This window comes from Electrophorus electricus, chromosome 7 (genome assembly GCF_013358815.1).
Source record: "Electrophorus electricus isolate fEleEle1 chromosome 7, fEleEle1.pri, whole genome shotgun sequence".
In the NCBI taxonomy this organism is placed as follows: domain Eukaryota; kingdom Metazoa; phylum Chordata; class Actinopteri; order Gymnotiformes; family Gymnotidae; genus Electrophorus; species Electrophorus electricus.
The window spans coordinates 7,529,527-7,547,237 of NC_049541.1; the positions used below are offsets into that span (position 1 = coordinate 7,529,527).

The 17,711-nt window shown below is 41.0% G+C and overlaps 2 protein-coding genes across 3 annotated transcripts in view; one reads left to right on the forward strand and one right to left on the reverse strand.

Annotated features, from left to right (window-relative positions):
- Window positions 1–4,567: 4,567 nt before the first annotated feature.
- Window positions 4,568–7,691, reverse strand: thpo (thrombopoietin). Its single transcript, XM_035528116.1, is given in 6 exon segments — window positions 4,568–4,849; window positions 5,426–5,513; window positions 6,000–6,160; window positions 6,331–6,416; window positions 7,327–7,452; window positions 7,679–7,691. Coding segments are annotated over 6 exon segments (657 nt in total). The 3' UTR covers window positions 4,568–4,666.
- Window positions 7,692–9,303: 1,612 nt separating this feature from the next.
- clcn2a (chloride channel, voltage-sensitive 2a) overlaps window positions 9,304–17,711 on the forward strand; it is a 36,865-nt gene continuing 28,457 nt past the window's right edge. The window contains exon 1 of one of the 2 annotated variants that reach the window (XM_027031421.2): window positions 9,304–9,698. The gene's annotated coding sequence lies outside the window, so the exon portion shown is untranslated. Of the gene's footprint in view, window positions 9,699–12,519; window positions 12,560–17,711 lie in introns of those variants that run through there. The other variant, XM_027031430.2, reaches the window with a different exon arrangement.

The window sequence follows — 17,711 nt, forward strand, 5'->3', positions numbered from 1 at the left end:
GGATGGAATTTAGCCTGAAAAACATGCCAAAACCAATGCACTAAATGTATTATATAAATGAGTCATACCTATTTGTTCATTCTCAACATTTGTTCCTGACTTACCGACATTTTCCAGAAAGAGCACTCAAATGGAATCTAGTAGAAAATGAGCAAATATCTTGAGGATATAACATAAGAGATAAACTTCAATTTCAAACTAATGGGAAAAGTATGTGTTGTTGTAGAGCAGGTGGTCTACGCCTTGTTCGACTCGAAGGAAGCATAGATTCTGTCATACTGATAAATATGGTAGTCGTTCAGGATAAGAAGCATCTGCCAAAATACTGTAAGTGAAAATAAAGTATCTGATGCGTTTGTAGCATTGTTGCTGTCGCCACCAAGTGGTCACAGGATCAATAACTTGAAATTAATTGGCATTGAAGACGTCAGACGTCAGCGTGTTTGGTGGATACGTCTGAAATGTTAATTGTTCATTTATTGTACTTTCTGATAAATAGAATTTAGATTAAGAGAGCATCATTAAAAGGATAATTAGTTACTAAATCCAGTAGATCAAATTCATAAAAAGCATGCAAATCTACAAAAAAAAACATACAAATAATTTTTAAATTAATTTTCTGTATACATTTCTGTTTACCTTCTTTCTATTTACTTTCATACATACATACATACATACATACATACATACATATATACATACATACATCATTAGGTTCAGACCAGCTGAGAGACAGCATGAATTGTATGCACCTAATTCAGAGATCAGTGGTGTAACATCATACGTAGAGTAGCCCAAGTTCTGGGCATACCCAAGTAACACAGGCTTATCGAGTACCCATCCTGCCCACTGGTGGTCATGCAGAAAGTAAGGTGGGTCCTTTCTCTCAGATCAGCTGGCTCATTGCATCTGAGAGCAGCACACTATTGCTAAGGACCTTGTGAGCCACACAAGTTCCACCTCCACCATGCAGTGTTGAAGCACTCCATAAACAGTGACACTGATGGCAACCTATCTAAATTAGTCCAACTCCATCTCAAGTCCAAAATCTAAATGTTTCTCTGTATTCATTATTTATTCTGTTTTTATTCTGCTTTTTAAACCACAGGTCCCAGTGTGAAGAGATGACTACTCTTCATGTCAGTGATATAGACAAGTATAGTCCCACCTACGGATGGGACACAGTTGACCAGCAGGGGGCAACAGCATGAACACAATACCAACCAAGGCATAAATGATGCTAAATACGAACGTTTCACTTCAGTTCACTTTATTTGTAGTGCTTTTAACAACATAGTCACAAAGCATTACAAAATAAAACGTAATATCTGATCAGCATTACTTAGCATACTATGGTTCCCAAGGCACAGATAAGCAATGGTAGGCTCGCCATGTGAAGGCGGGAAAAACGAGAACTTCTCTTAGCCGCTCTCACTTGTCCAATAAATAGACCAATTTGTCCAACATCTTATGTTAAGGGCTTCTCATTAATGACAAAATGCTGTCTCTTGAAACTCTGTCAAGAACCAGAGACCAGAAAAAATAAAGCCAAACTACATGAAATTCGGGGGGGGGGGGGGGTACTTGTACAAGCAGGTCAGATTTACAGTAGTGTCAGCCACTACTGTAGCAGAAATCGGAGACTATAGTGAAAGAAATATTTGAAAATAAATTAAAAGCAAATTTACAAAATAAGAGCAGAGAACTGGAAGAGTACTTTTTCTTTTTTTACATGTTCTACTTTTTTCCAACAAGTTTCTCAGCACTATACTCGTTAACACTGCTCTAAGTTTCCTCTATCACACAATATCTAAAAATCTGCCCGGGTGAGGGTAAGAGTAAACACTGGCTTTCTCCATGAGACGTGCTGCCTGTTTTTTGACCAGCTGCTTTCGCAACGTCAAAAAATAGCTGAACGCAATTGGAGGACAGCATGTACCCGCCCCGTTTTGTATACGTGACGCAACAGATGCCTGTGATTGGCTCTGAACTAAGGAGAGAAAGGGACTAAGCTTTTCATCTAATGAGAGCATGAGCAAAAACCAACACAAGGCTGAAACTCAGGTTCCAACAAAAGAGTTTCCACCTTATTGATTATTTAATACCTTATGACGATGAGCCATTTCACAGTTTTGGCATTACAAGGCCAATGTAAATTCCAGATGATTTAAAAATAATAAATACCTGTATATACAAATGTATTAAATCTAGTCAGCCTGCATGTCTGTCTCTCACCAGTTACAGGAGCTGAACACCAACACTTGTGAAGATGACATCTATTAAAGCTCGAAAAAGGGACTGAACTAGTGACAGGCTCCATGTCTCCTGTCAGGCAGCAGTCAACGGAAGAGACGAAGAGGAATTAAAACATTACTGTGTTCAACCTCATCAGTGTTACATTCTCTGACAGTGGCTTAAACCAACCTGTTTAAAAAAAATCACCTGAATAATTTCTCCCTGCCATGATACCTATCCATGCATTAAACATGACAGCAATGACAGTGTCAAAGCTCATTAATGTCCCTGTGGTGTAGTGCAATGTGAAACCACCTGAGGTTAGAAGCCTGTTTTTATTACCCAGTATTAACCATTTCCATAGGAAACCTATGTAAAATAATTTAAAAAACAAACATATTTTAATTAAAACTGCTCTGTACTCTCAATTACTAAAAACCAATCTAATTATATCCAAAATCCAAAAATTATAGTTAAGTTGTTTCTGAAGGGTACTAACACTTTGTTCACTTGTCTGACATTGAAACTCACCTCACAGATCTCCTCTTAAGGCCTTCAGCTTAAAGTTGGCATACACATACCCAGTGCTATTGGCTGACATTGCAGGCACTGGTGCCACCATGGCGACAACAGCAATGAATCTCTCAAAAACAGAAGCGAGTGCCACCCTGAAAGAAAGAAAGATGAGCAGTGTGGTCTTGGCATATAGATGGGCACCAGCCAGGCCCACCACTAGGTACATGATCAGAATGCCAGAAGGGACCACCAACATCCCCCTGTTGGGCACCATCAAACCCAGCTCCCTTGCCCATTATGAGTTCAAGTTAACAGCATCACTAGCATTTCTGGGCAAAATGTTCATCTAAAAAACATATCCAGAACAAAGAGGACCCAGCTACTTGCCTTAACAAACAATTTCCTAACTCCAGGTCAAAGAATCTACTGGTCAGGAGTCAGTTTTGGGTGTACTTGGGGGTTTTAGTGAACTGAGCACAAGAAGTACAGTAAGCTTCTAAAAAGTTAAGACATCTCACAAAGGAGGTCAGATATATAATAAATGAATGATTTAATGTGCCCTAACGTTTTTGTTTCTTATAACGTTTGGTTATAATGCACCAGATAGAGATGGAGGCAGACACAAAGAATAGACATTTGACCTCTATTCAGTAGGCTTGCTTTGCAAACAGATCACAACATAACAGCACATCCAGCAATGAGCAAAAATAAAACACAGGTGAGACAAAAATATGAAAAAGTGCTAAAATCATAACATGTAGCATGGCCATACCAGAAGATAGACAACACTGTTGGTATAACTGCAGTGAAGAAGAAAAAACAAACAAACAAACATAAGCTTCTTCAAGTGATTAGATGCTGGTCATTGGTGCACTGGTAATTTCTCCACTTTGACCCCCACTAGGTTTCACCTGTAACTTTCTACTGATCCTCAGTTGGTAGTATAGAACCTGTCACTTCTCATTATTCTCACTATTCTGAAAGGTAGCCAAAATATAGGAATTGTACATAATTCTTTTGTACGTTTGTTGCAAGCACCCACCAAAACTCAGCGTGCTAACTAGCTTTGAGTCAAGTATGCATTGTTCGAGTACCTGACCAATTTAAAACCAGCCTGGGATAAATCCTCAGGCACTGATGTCATTGCCAACTGACTGCTCATATTAGACCAGACCACTACACAATCTGCACTGTTTATGCCCTAAAGAGATGACTTTTTTAGGTCACAAGTTTATTGATGAATAATAATTAAATTTGGAGTCACAGAAATAGTATTCTTTATTTTTGATATTTGACTTTTCCTTCTAATAGTCTGAGGCAAGTGTGGCCACAGACCATTAACTGCCTCAATCTTTGAACTACTTATGTTATAGATTTTGTTTCTACATATATAAGTTAATTGACCCTTTACAGATAAATGCTGCAGGCAGACACTGACAAATATATGCTATGCTAGATTACATCTAGCCTGGAAGGTTGTGTTTAAAAGTTTATTTTCACAAACGTCCAATAAAACTACCATTTACACAATTTGTTTCTTAAAAGTGGCAGTTCATAGTTACAGCAAATGAAGTAAAACACATAAAAAAGGTGAAAATACACTTAAATAGTCTGAACTCAAGAATTGCTTTTATTGCCTAATATAAATGTTCATATAACCTAGTTCGTATAGTGTAGTGATTTTGATGCAGTGATGTTATAAAGGTGTACCAGTGGAGCTTAAAAATAATATTTTACAGCAGTTCGATTTCAAATTCTTGTCACACGTAAACCTTATCATAGCCATTTTAATAATGACTCATAGTTGTTGTAGAACTTTTTACCAGCAGGTGGCATGATATATCCATATGATGGCATCAGTCCCCAATAGGCAGAGACATTCTGTGCCTAGACCTCCATTTTCTTGAAGGCTGCTTCACGCTGATGATGACCACACCTGTCTGTCCCATTGTGCAAAGTTAAAAGAAAGACACTGGTTGCGAAAGTCTGTAATGAGCCATTCAAGCTTGGCCGAGAGTAGCCGTCCAAACTGTCTCAGCACCAAGTCCTGTGAGTCCTGACCTAGACAGGCGAATGTCTGGGGCCCCTCTGATTCACCCTGCTGGAGCAGATAGAGTCACAGAAAATAGTATACGACATCATGATTAAAAAGGCACCTTGGCAGACCACTGCATTGGAGACCAACATTTGTATTGTAACATAAGTATTTATGTCACCAAAAACTCTGGAGGAAGTATTGACCATAAGATTCTGATTTTATGTGTGAACATTGGTCCATTTTTTGGCCAAATGAAGATATTCAGACAAGGTATTTTTGTTTTTTCCTATTCCAGAATGTATATTTAACCCTATGTAAGACTTGCAAAATGCCTATTTAATTAGAGCAGCACGGTTGTAACATCCCTTACAGAGAATGTCTCCATTTCCTGAGGAAGCAAGCAAGCCATGGGTTAGTGTCTCCAAAGATAATGTGAAAAAATCAACAAGGATTCTAAGAAGGCAGAAAATCTTGTGGAAAAACAGAAGCTCTGCAACCTCTGCACCCAAACTTGGAGCAGGACATCTATATACAATTTAACTATTGACTTTCCTTCCTTCTCCTTCCTCCCCCCCTCTTCATTGCTAGTGATTACCAGTTGCCACTACTGCCTGAATCATTCCTATCACACAGCACCAGGCAGTCTGTGAGCGCGTGATGCAAGCACATGCTTCCAGCATAACCCACACCGCTGTGGACCAGCAGGTGCAAAGAACGTAGCCATCTTCAGCAAGCATAGAGTACGGCCAACTGGAATCTCTTGGGCAATGTGATGGACAACACACACACACACACACACACACACACACACACACACACACACACACACACACACACACACACACACACACACACACACACACACACATACATACATACATACATACATACATACATACATACATACATACATACATACATACATATATATATATATATATATATATATGCACACACACACACATATACATACATACATACATACATACATGTTGCATTAAAATTTCTGTTCACAGCATTATGGCTCCAATAGTCTTTTAAGGAAATAGAACCATTTTCTGTTTCTAAAACAATACCATCATACCTTTTATGCATTACCTCATCCCTGTGTTATATAAATGAAGGCCTGCAATCTGTTAATATAAATATCCATTGCTCTCTCTTTCTCCTTCTCTCTGCAATAATATAATGGCAATGCAATTGTTTTTACCTCATTGAGGATTTGTGTGACAACATGCAGGTATTGATGCTGCATTCCAAGCGTTCCAGCAGAACGAGGCCACAGCCAGGTTGGCTCCAAGTCCTGGCACAGTGCACATCCTCCTTCAGCATCCCCAAAGAGTGCAGGAGCTCAGCCTTCCGCTCCAGGACCTGGAACAGATTCACGTGGATGAACTGATACCTTGGCATAGCCAGGTATAGGCACAGTAGAGTGGATGGTGGTGGTGGGAGGTGTGGAGGTGCATGTTTCTGTGTGTGTGCGTGCGTGTTTATGTGGGTTGGAGAGTGAATGTGCAGAGACTGTGTTTTTAAGGACTCACAGGCTTCTTTCCTCAGTTTGCATTGTGAACCTTGATGCAGGGTAATCGAATGGAGGTGGGGGAGAGGCTGCAGTGCTGCAGTTCAACTGTCAGTAAGCAGCACAGCACAGACACCCATATGTACACGCAGTAGAAGGATTGAGCACACAGTCAAAACCTGGTGGTAGATAAGGCAGTCAGCAAGCCGAACTTACACAGTGGCTTAGACAGACAATGACAGCCCAGCAAGGAAGGAAAGTAGAAGGTTAACATTAAAGCAAGCAGGCAGAGTGACACATGAGAACAACATAGTGGTGCGTGAGAAGGAATCATTTTATAGTTTAACTCGTCATTCTTTAGGGAAAGAATCCACGGAGACAGAAATGTTATTCTCAGGTGTGTCTTGTACAGCCAGAATCAAAAGCACAGAAACGTACATTTTTAAAACTGAAAAATAGCCAAAGTACAAATATGCAAAAACAAACAAAAATACATGAAAAAAATAGATATATGTCAAGCTTTGACAAGGCATCTACCAATGTTTAGTAAGCAAATTATTTTTTTTAATAAAAAACTGTTACTACATTCTATATTGTTAAAGTACAAAATACATGTTATGATGTAATCACAAAGACATCGAAACTTAGTATGATGTGTTTAAGAAAATATTTGGCAGTTTTAATGAGACTGTCAAACCAGTGCTCAGTTGTTATTTGTTTTAAACTGACAATGTTTTTAGAATGTGTTTTAGTAACTTTTGTTAGTGTCTGAGATAAATTTCTATTGTTCTTTTATCCATTTTATGTTTAAGTTTGGAGTGCAAACCATTTGATGTGATTAAGCTTTAAAACCTATTACAGCATCATTTTTCATTACTCTGGAGAAGAAAATACAGAGATTCTTTCCCATTTCTTTCCCCCTACAGTCACTCTGTTAAAATAATTAATACAATTGTTCAAAACAAACAGTCCCCACAGGACATTATTTTCCCAATTATGAGAGTTCATTTAATCTTACCATAATCTATTTGAGTTCCTTGTTCAAGACCCTCCCTGTCCTCGCTGCCACACACAAAGTCGAGAGATTTGGTGTCCACCTGGTTCACTTCAGAGGTCACAATACTCAGGAGGAGGACCAGCACTTCTGCAGGAAAAAGAACCCACCACTTCTTATGCCCTTCTAGTAATTAAGTTACTTTAATACTGAATCATATTAACTTTAATACTTAACCATACTAATTTAAATTAAGTGAAGCGCACACGTCAATGCGCTGTCGATATATAAAACTCACATAATATCAACTCCGGAAATGATCTCACTGATGTGCATCTAATATACAAAAGTTACGATCTGATACTAGTGTACTAACTGCCCACATCCATTCTCTGTTAGCGCACTGCTCCGTATGTGTATTCCATTCCATTTGAAAACGTTTGTTTTTAAGAGGAAAGGATAAATAACCCACTTAAACGTGCGCTTGTCAACCATGTGTACTGCTGTATCGCGCAGCGCCACCACGAAACTTCGTTCGTGGGAAAGTTTTCATCTTGTTTTGGAGCGCGCCCAGAATTTCCGTCAGTGATTAACACCCTTAGCTAAGTAAGAGCTATAACAAACATATTTTCCATACCACACACTGGTTTAGGTTATATAGTAAAACACATTTACTTGTATCACGGACAAAACAAAATAAGAGTGTAAACCATGGTTAATATTTTTACAACGTCGTGCGGTTCCAAATATTCGGGTATACATAATCCAAATTTATTTTCGTATTCCTCCTTTAAAATATACATCTCGCGTAAAGCCTATGTACAGTGCATTTAAAAAATAAAAAACTGGTGTGTATACCACTACAAATTCCTCAAGAGTCTGTTATGGCGATTTAGAAGATTATGCGGACCAATCCTGTTGGACTTCATTGTATGTTTGTTCTGGCAAATGTTTCTGTGTATTACTATCATATTTAACCTCGTAAATGGCAAAGACCATGTCATCTGACAACATTTTACATCTACCTACTGAGCAACACGTAGCTTTAACCTCATGTCAAGTTCTATGAAGATACGTTAATGGTTATAGTTTATGAATCCCTGATAGGATCCAAGAGAGCACATCTTTAAAACCTATGGGCTGGTTTAATTTGGGTTTTTAATAATTTTGTCGGGCCCGCGACAATATAAAGACGAAATGTGGAGATGTCCAAGATTGCTACTTTGTACTCCGTGCAATGAAATGAAAGGAATCTAATCTAATTCTAATCTAATGAACGAAATGCACCGGCACTTCTTAGCAAGTACATGCTGTCTTGTGAACTGGTGCACAAAATGTTTCCTTTGTCCAAAAGATGCATATTCTGACTGATTAATAAGAAGTAATTGGTTGACATGGACATTGTCCTTGAATGGTAGCGCTCTGTCATGGGAAACGTAAATAAACGCGTCTTAAAATGTCGAATCAATCTTCCGGACGGTCAATCTGCAGCGGCCCATGAGACCCTACAATCCAATTCGAAAAGAGCGAAAATCGAGTCGACAGACGTCAGCGCTCTTATAATCACGGACCGCTCCGCAAGGCGCCATCAGTCTTCCTCAGACACACATGCGCTCTCTTAATATGCGTAAAATAGAAATGAACCTATTGGCACTGATGCTTGCCTGATTTGTAGGCAGTCTCTACTGTCACGTTTATAATTTCAAGAAGTATTAAACTGAGAGAGCGAGCGATCGCTCGCGCTGGAGATATATGGGATTTTTTTTTTTATGTGTGTAATGGTCAATGGAACTATATGAACTTTGCTAGAGTAACGTCTAGGAGACAATCTACACGTTGCATCTAACTGAAGCAAAATGCAGTGTCACATGTCACAAACACGTCTGGAGTTTCGGTGGGAACGGTGGTGGAATCAACCTGCGAACGAATTCAGTGACGGAACCCGCATTGCATCACAGAATCAATTCCTGGCTACTGCACGCGCACCGAGCCTTCTGCCGGCTTAATTACTCATTTTCGTGTCGGAGAAGGCGTGCCCTAAAAGCAAACAGCTGAAGCAGTGCGCCGATTCCGCCGCTTTCTAATTTATTTACTGGAAATTATAAATAAAAATCCAGGTTCCGATCGCATGTGTGCTGAATCCTAGACGACAAGAGACAACAGCAGCAACAGGGCACATCAATTCAACAGTGACGAAAATCGGAATATTAAACGACTTGGATCAAACCGTGCGACACTGTTACAAAAATACAAAAAGTTTTAACTCGATATTGTAGTGTTTCGGTTTCGCGAGGATTTCCCCACCTCTCTCCCTCATTAAATGGAGCGACGTAGGTGACGTTTGGACTGTTGCGATTTAAGAGGAAATCTGAAGACCAAAAGCCGGAGAGAGAAATGTAAGTACCATTGTCTTCGACGACGCAACTGCAACCTGTTATTGGTTCCAAGATCTTTGACAATATGCTGCTTAACGAAGGCTAACCGAGAAGTCATCAAACTGTGACGACAACAGTTTGTGAGACATACTTGCTGCTTCTGTTCTTTATATCAATTCTGAAGGACATTTAAACGACTTGATCATCTGTCGAGATCAAGGGCATAACGCTATTTTCACCGGCTAATCTTAGGCAGAATTAGTTTGCTTATTCCTTTGTTTAACCGCTTACACCAAGAAATGGGTTATAGCATTCGTTGTACTCTGGAAGAATAAAGCCAATCTGTCTCCAAAGAAAACTTTGTGTATACTGACAATCATATAGGCTACTGAAGATATCCTCAAGGTCTTTTTGTTTTCATTTTTAAATTTCATTTTACCAGTAATCTAGATGTATATAGTCCTTCTATATCTGAATGGTTTACGTTAAAAATTAACGCAAAGAGTAGTACACAATTCCAGCATTTTTACTAAGATTGTTGACCATGTGCTCGCAGTTGGGTACGAATAAATTATTTAGAGACAAATTAGGACAGTCATTTCAAAGATTTAAAGACTCCAGTTTGTTCTGTCCCATTTATACTAAACAGTATTTTGCCTTATTTGACCTCCTTAGTTTAAACAAAGGTTCAGATCTACTATAAAGCCGAATATGTTGAAATGTAGATACCTATGGCTTACTGATTTAACATTTCTGGCCTGTGCCCTGTGAGATTAAGTGTACAATGTGGCTTCTCCACGTGCAAGGCACTGCAATATATCTTACCGTAATTGGGTACTGATGCTTTACTCTCGATCACCAGAGGGGGGGGGGCCGTAAATAAGTAATCAGTAGAGAAGAAATGTGTCTGAACTCGTTCAGAGGGACACACCGACTTATTAAAAGAACATAAGAAAAGTTCTGTGGGAGATGCGGCGAATTGGGTCAGTATGTTAATGCTCTGGGCTTCAGAGCACCTAATTCTGTTGCTATAGGGCTGTTTGCAAAGCACTGAGGGTAATGCTTCAGCATTCCTTACGTTTTCTCAAGGACATTGTTAGAATATCCATCCTTAATGAAAGATAAAATTACTTAGAAACATGAGAGCAGGATTAAAAGCAACAATGACAATAAGGTTTTATATTCCACATTAAGTCCTATTTTAACTGAACGTAATGACAAGCAAGATGTCTAATGACAGTGTTTGAAAGATAAGAGTTCCTGAGACAGGCATGTCTGTAGGCATCTTTCTGGTTAACAATCCCATCTGTTCTAGCCTCACCTACACATAGACTTAATCGGCAAGCTCAAATCCAGAGCTCAGTGGCAGTGCAGTGGGCATGCGCGTGTGTTCCCGGGCTGAGCGCGTGTGGGTATGTGTAAACACTGCAGCATTTGCAGGCAAACTGTCGGAATTTGTGGCTTAGCATTCATCCCCTGCAGCGCGTGTGCCCCTGCTGTTCCATGAGCTAGCTCTGGGCACAGAGCAGCCTATCAGGGCGTTCAGTCTCTGCTGGGAAATCTGTTTGACAACCCGTTGGTTACTCCTCTCTCTCCAGGGAATTCTAGCTTTCATGTCATGAACCCCCTGAGCTGATCCTGCCTGTAGGCTGTGACTGAATTGGAAAGTAAGCCCAGCCCTAAGCCTAAATTTAGTATTTACTATAAGCAGTATATGTATTATTAATGAGGGTTGTGACGGGTGGCCTATGGTGGCTTTGATAGTATTTCCTTGCAGCAACTGATGACACTCAGTATCGCAGACAAGTGGCTCAGTCCCCAAGCAATGAGGATCAGTCTGGAGTAATGAGAGAAAATAGAGAGAATGATGGCTAGCCTTGTTCTAATTTCTGTCCTCTCTCTCTCACACCTCCTTCTATGTCCCTCCTCGATAGTGTGCATGAAATGCTTGCCAAGAAAGAGACACATTTTCAAGGAATGTGTAGTGTCTTTACACTCTGTTTGCTTCTGTCCTCACCACAAGGGGTGCCTCTTTGAGCAGCAACCCCCTGCTGATCCAATTGATCCATTAAAAAAAGGCTCTCCTCCGATAGCATAGGAGCAGAAGAGCAGAATTGAGACCATCCAGATGGAATAACAGCTTTTCTATATTGAATGTTATTGTTGCACCAAGCCATTATATTTAATAAGACTAAAGCAGAAGGTTTAGGCTAGTTGATGCACAATTGAAACAACCATCTGGGAAAAAAAAAGGGGGGGGGGGGGTGAGCAATGCATCTTGATATGGTGTTGGAAATATCCTGGCTGGGAATAGACTGTTGCTCATAATGTCATGAATTTCGTTGCTCTGTTGTAGCTATGGCCCCGAAGTACATTTTTCCTCAAATAAACCTAGTAAACCTAGGCTACATGACTCACTGCCAGTGCGCTTTATCCATGAGTAATCATCGGCTCTTCCAGTGATGGCAGAGAAAAAAAAAAAAAAACATATTGATTTTATTTATTTATTTATTTTTTTGGCTTGACACAATTATGGAACGCATATTATGGTACGCTTGTTAAGCTTTAGTATCTCCTCCCACACGATGCAAAGTCAACGACTCAACTCCTCTCCGCTTAAAATCCACCTCTACTGGCTGACTGTATCAAGATGCGGAGGAGGCAGTTCGACAGCTGCAGGGACTGCGCGGGGTTTTTGTGTCGAAGGACCTGTTACACAGCTAACTCTGTGCGCTGGTGATAAGCATCCCAATTAAGCTGGAATGATCTTGGGCTTTCAGAGGACACAGTAGTTTCTATTAATATTTAATCATCGTCAAAGAAGGCTACAGATGGCGCAGGACAGAGCCGAGCAACGAGTGCTTCAATACCAGCAAACTTTGGTGAGTGAAGAAACGGACGCAGCGGTCAGCTGTGATTCTTTTCTATCGCAAAAGAAGCCGTGTGTCACATTCCCACAGGCAGGCTGAAAATATTACAAGGAGAGTGGTTGTGTTCTTTTTCAGTTTACATTCACATACTGTCATCATGGTTAATTGTGTGCATCAGATTTTGGAGAGCCGCTGTGGACACAGTAGGCCAACAAATGAAGATAGCTGCCTACAAGGGAAAGATATATTGCCGCACTCAGTCGTGACTGAGATCCCCAGCAAATAGGCTCATTAATTTAATGCGTGCATAAGAGTGCAAATTGCTTGTTTAGTTTCAGGGAAGTGAGTGATTGGCAGTTAATATGGAGATTAAAAGTTTCAGTTCCCCGACAGTCTCTACCTAAGTCGTAAGATAAGTTGTTGTTTTTTTGTTTGTTTTATTTTGTTTTGAAATCCCTGACAGTTAAATTCGTATCTTGAGCATAAACAAACATTTGTTCAGTGAAGAGCACAACAGCTCCAAATGTTCTCTGTTGTAGCTGAGTGATTTGAATCTCAGCGCTGAATGTATCAGGCCACATTATGCTGTTCATCTTCCCTCCTTTCCCCAATAGCCCCTCCTCTCGTGGCTTCACTTGTGGACTAAATGTGGATCTTCTGTGAATATTAATTGACTCATGCACCAGTTTCCTCCACTTCTGTCAGATCACGATTGACAGCTGCACCCTTGAGCACATCACAGGCATATCTGTTTATACAGAGAGAGATGAGAAGAGGGAAAATGGAGATGGGTACACATATTGGGGAAACACTGAAAATGCAATACCTCGTGGAACTTGAAGTAATCCTCTCTCTCGTCCTTTTCTGTCTCCTTCTTTCATATACTAGCTATCTAGTATTTCACATCCTTCCTTCATCCTTCTCATCACCTATCAACAGGGCAAACCTTTTTATGCCTCATGATATCTACTGGTGTATTTGAGGTAGGCATGAATTGGACAGAGATTAGTACTGTTGCTTCATGTGTTGAGTCCAGTTCTGGTAACGTGCCACATTGAACCATCGCATAATGAGCAACATTTGGCCATTTCTCTGGGTGTTCTTTCCTTATCAATACAAACACAAAATGGTGGCTGGACCAGCACTGACACTGTTATGTCACTGCACCTTCAGTAAGGGATGGCACTAAACCTCCTAGTGATCTTTGGGGGTTAATATAATACATGATATGCCCCACCCACCTTTTTACAGGGCCAGAAACAAGGCTACATGAGCAAATAAAATGCAAATAGGGAGACTTTTCCAGTGCGTGGTCTCATCTCTGTTGCTTGTTTGCTTTTCATTGACTGTTTGCAGAAGCATGCTCATCTTGTTTTTTGGGCCATGAATCATAATGGCAAATGTTCCTCCAGGCATGTTTCTCTGAGCCTGCCCTCTTTTGACTCACCATTTTAAAAACCCAAATCCGCCTACACATGTTCAGTGAGTAATCTCACAATATAGTCATAAAAAAGACCCTAAGCAATAATTGATTTCCCTGACACATCTATCAAGGAACCAGCTTACACTCAATATTTAACAGCTGTATTAGTCCAAAATAAATCACAGAATTTTCAGATGGGTGCTGCCAGTGCAGCAGTAAACCCTCTAAATAGGCCTCTGTGCTAATTTGAGTGGTTTTACTTATTTCTGCTTTGCTGCTTCAGTAAACACACGCTGAGCTCTGTTTTGACCCCATCTCCCTTTTGAGGAGACAGTTATTCACCTTATGCTGCCTACAACTGTTAGAACAACCGTGAGTGAATAGTGCTGCCATGTCTAGGAAAAGATGAGGAGGAGCCCTGTTGTGTGATTCTCAACCAGAGAATCACACAAGGCAGCTTCAGTGTACATAACTGCACCACACCAAGGGACTGTGTATCAGACATCGGGGAGGTTTCATTATCACCCAGTTCCCACTGTGGCTCTCCAAGGCAGGCCGAAACAGCAGGTGTTGCTGTACCGGGAGTGGAGACAGGTGTGAAGGTTGAGACTAGTTGTGCAAGGGGACAGGTGCACCTCTTGCTTCTGCAGATGGAAGAAGACTGAATACCTGTGTGTCATGGGATGGTAATTTGATATCTTGGGGAGAAAAGTTTAGGCTTGATATTCAAGGCGCAGCTTTAGAAGGTGAAAGGCAACAGGATTGGAGGAGATGTGGCAGTTGGGGTGGGGGAAACGCCATTGCGGAGTGGCTGATCACTCTGGGGTTTTAGAGCTTGATGCAGCAAGTGCAGGTGAAAGAGATTTGACCTTGTGGAGTGTACGTAACTTGCCCGCAAAGGAAGGCTGGGCCTGGGTACAGACGTGGTCCTTTCATACTCTGCGGCAGCAGGAGAGAAGCAACTCCAGCTGAAGTAAAGACCAAACCCATAGGCCTGCAGATGTAATGTCTCCTCTTCAGAATGACAGCAGCCACCGTATGCAGGCTCAATATGGCCTTAACCTGAGCAAACCTAGGCAGTATTTATGCTGAATTTCCTTTTAATGATGGATGTGTTACTCTTGCCTTTAAATTATGGCTCAGAAATTGTTCTCTTGCTTTTCTCAGCAGTGGCTTTATTTTGGCACTTGTAAAATGGCAAGCACCTTTTGTGCTCTCTTTCAAGAGAAGGTATTATATTGAGAGTTCACTGGGATAAATCACAAATTTGACATTTTGTAGGTAGAAGGAATTGGTCTTCAACAGGTTTTAACATATATGATGCAACTGACATTACATTACAGCTGCCTTAACTGTATTATAGTGCCTCTGTATTATTTAACTGTTCAGATATCACACCATTGGCACCTAACTACATACCATGCTGAATACTCCTGTTAGCAGCAGTTTATGTTGGCCACTAAGATTCTCACTGGTGGCAGTTTTCGGAGCTAATAATGTGCAGTTCCAGAGGGGCAAGTGTGTTAACCCTTATGAACTCAGCAATTTTATGTCATATCAGATTTTAGTGGCAAAATCAGAACACTTACAGCAGGGCTGTACAATCTTCTACAAAGGGCCTGTATTTTTATTTATTTATTTTTATTCTGACCAATCAGAAGTGCAGCTGATATCTGCTTGTTTAATCAATTGGTTTTAGTCTTCAAAAAGTTGATTAGTTAGTATCAGGTGCACTCCCAGTTGGTTAGAATGCAAACCTGCTGTCACGCTGGCCCTTTGTGGATAGGATTGGACACTCTTGGTCTACATTTTTGCCAAAAAGCACTGTGAAATCTTTCCAGCTCAGCTCAGGATGTTATAGATTTCATTAATACTCTTTACCTAGGCAGCATGTGGGATAATCCTCACAGCAGGTGCTACAAATTGGAGCGCAGTCATTAGTGTGATGCACTTTGTGGAAAGAGGAAGGGTCTCTGTCTGCTGACGGGGTTGTTTTCGTGTTTGCCTCTGACTCTCCCAAATGATAATCCAGGACATTCTGTAGCGTTTCTTAAATTTACTGATGCAGGACTGACTGTGAGATGGGCAAAAACCTGCTGCAGCCTTATATCTTGTTCCACATGTTTATAAGGAGGTTGAGACATCAGCATATTAAGGCACCAGAAGGTGGAATTTAAGTCAAATTAAACATTAAAGCCCAGGATTTAACCTACCTTGAAAGTCTTAAGCATTAAATTGAACTATTTTAATGCTTCTAGCTATTAAAAAACTCTCAGATATTCCTGTAGTGCAGAAAACATCAATGTGATTGACTATACATTTGGATTGTAATAACTGCAAAAAGCTTTAGAATACCTTAGTGCACATAAAAGCGAAGGCTCATCTAATTGTTTTCTCTTCATACTCTTCATAATGTTATTAGCCTGTTTACAGTATTGCAGACTCTTGCTGGGGGATTGGGAAATCACGTTGGCGATGACCCACAAGAGGCGCTGCACTGGACTCATGTCCAGATGTGCTCAAGTGCCAGATGTGTTCCGAATCCTCCTCTAGCTCAGTGCCAAAGGAGGCAAAAGGCTTCATTTACACTTGAAACCTCTATGTATAGCTGACAGCAATAGCCGTTTCGGCTATTCCACAGTCGATTCTGTCAGTCTAGGCAAGGGTATCATCTACGTACACGTTCTTCTTTCAGAAGAGCACCCAAGGGACAGTTCTCTCATTTTCCACAGGACCATAGTAACAGGGTATGAGACAGATTGGGGTGGCAGAAGAGGCTATCAGGAGGGGGAAAATGCATCTGTGTTGACTGGCAAGCTGGTCGATTGGTGATGCAGTGTATATGTTAGCATGCTGCCCATGTGGTGGGTCTGTAGGGTTCTTTCTGATATCGGCAAGTCAGCTGTGTGTGACCACCAGAGTGCTGAAGGGGAATACTTGGAGAGCTCCCTGTATCGATTTCAGTGTTGCGTGTAGTGCTGGCTGCACAGAACACAGTCTGATAAGAGCAAATATGTCAGTCAAACATTTGATGCTCTCCATGTCTTCCTCAGCTAGGAGAATTCAGAGTGGCTTGACTTGGATTGGACTCTTGACTTAAGTGACAAAAGGGCATTGTGGACTGGAATCAAACTGACCAGTATGTTGTGTTTTTGGAAGTGTGATGTGATTGGCTGTGCAGCACTGTCTCTGTTGCCGAGGTTAAATGTCTCTGTTAATAAGCACACGGAGGGTTAATAGTGCCAGAATAATTTGTCAAGCTGTCCAATAGGAACTGGTGCCAGTGCAATAAACAGTATGGGAGTGCCATTTCAGTCAGGGAGTTGGATGAACTCAAGTGAAATGTGGTAGTGGTGGGGGCTGGTGTATAAAGACAGGTGGTTTTGGGTGAGTGGCGATCAGGGGCAGAGGTTGGGTGACATGGGACGGTTAGAGAGGAGGAGGAAGAGGAGGGCTGTGCATATCAGTTCAAACTGGGCTGCTCTGCTTTCCCCGCGAGCTGCACCTGCTCATGCGGACGAGAGAGAGGGAGAGAGAGTGTGTGTGTGTGTCTGCTGGAAGCGTGATGCACATCTCAATGTGCTGGCAGCAGGCTTCTCAGATCAAAGTGCTACGTATTTACAAAGCAAGGAAGAAGAGAAGATGGGAGAGAGCATGAGAGAAATGGAAAGATGGAAAACAATGAGCAATGGAGAGAGATGTCGAGCAGGAGAATCAAATGGTGTGGGCCAGTGAGAAGAG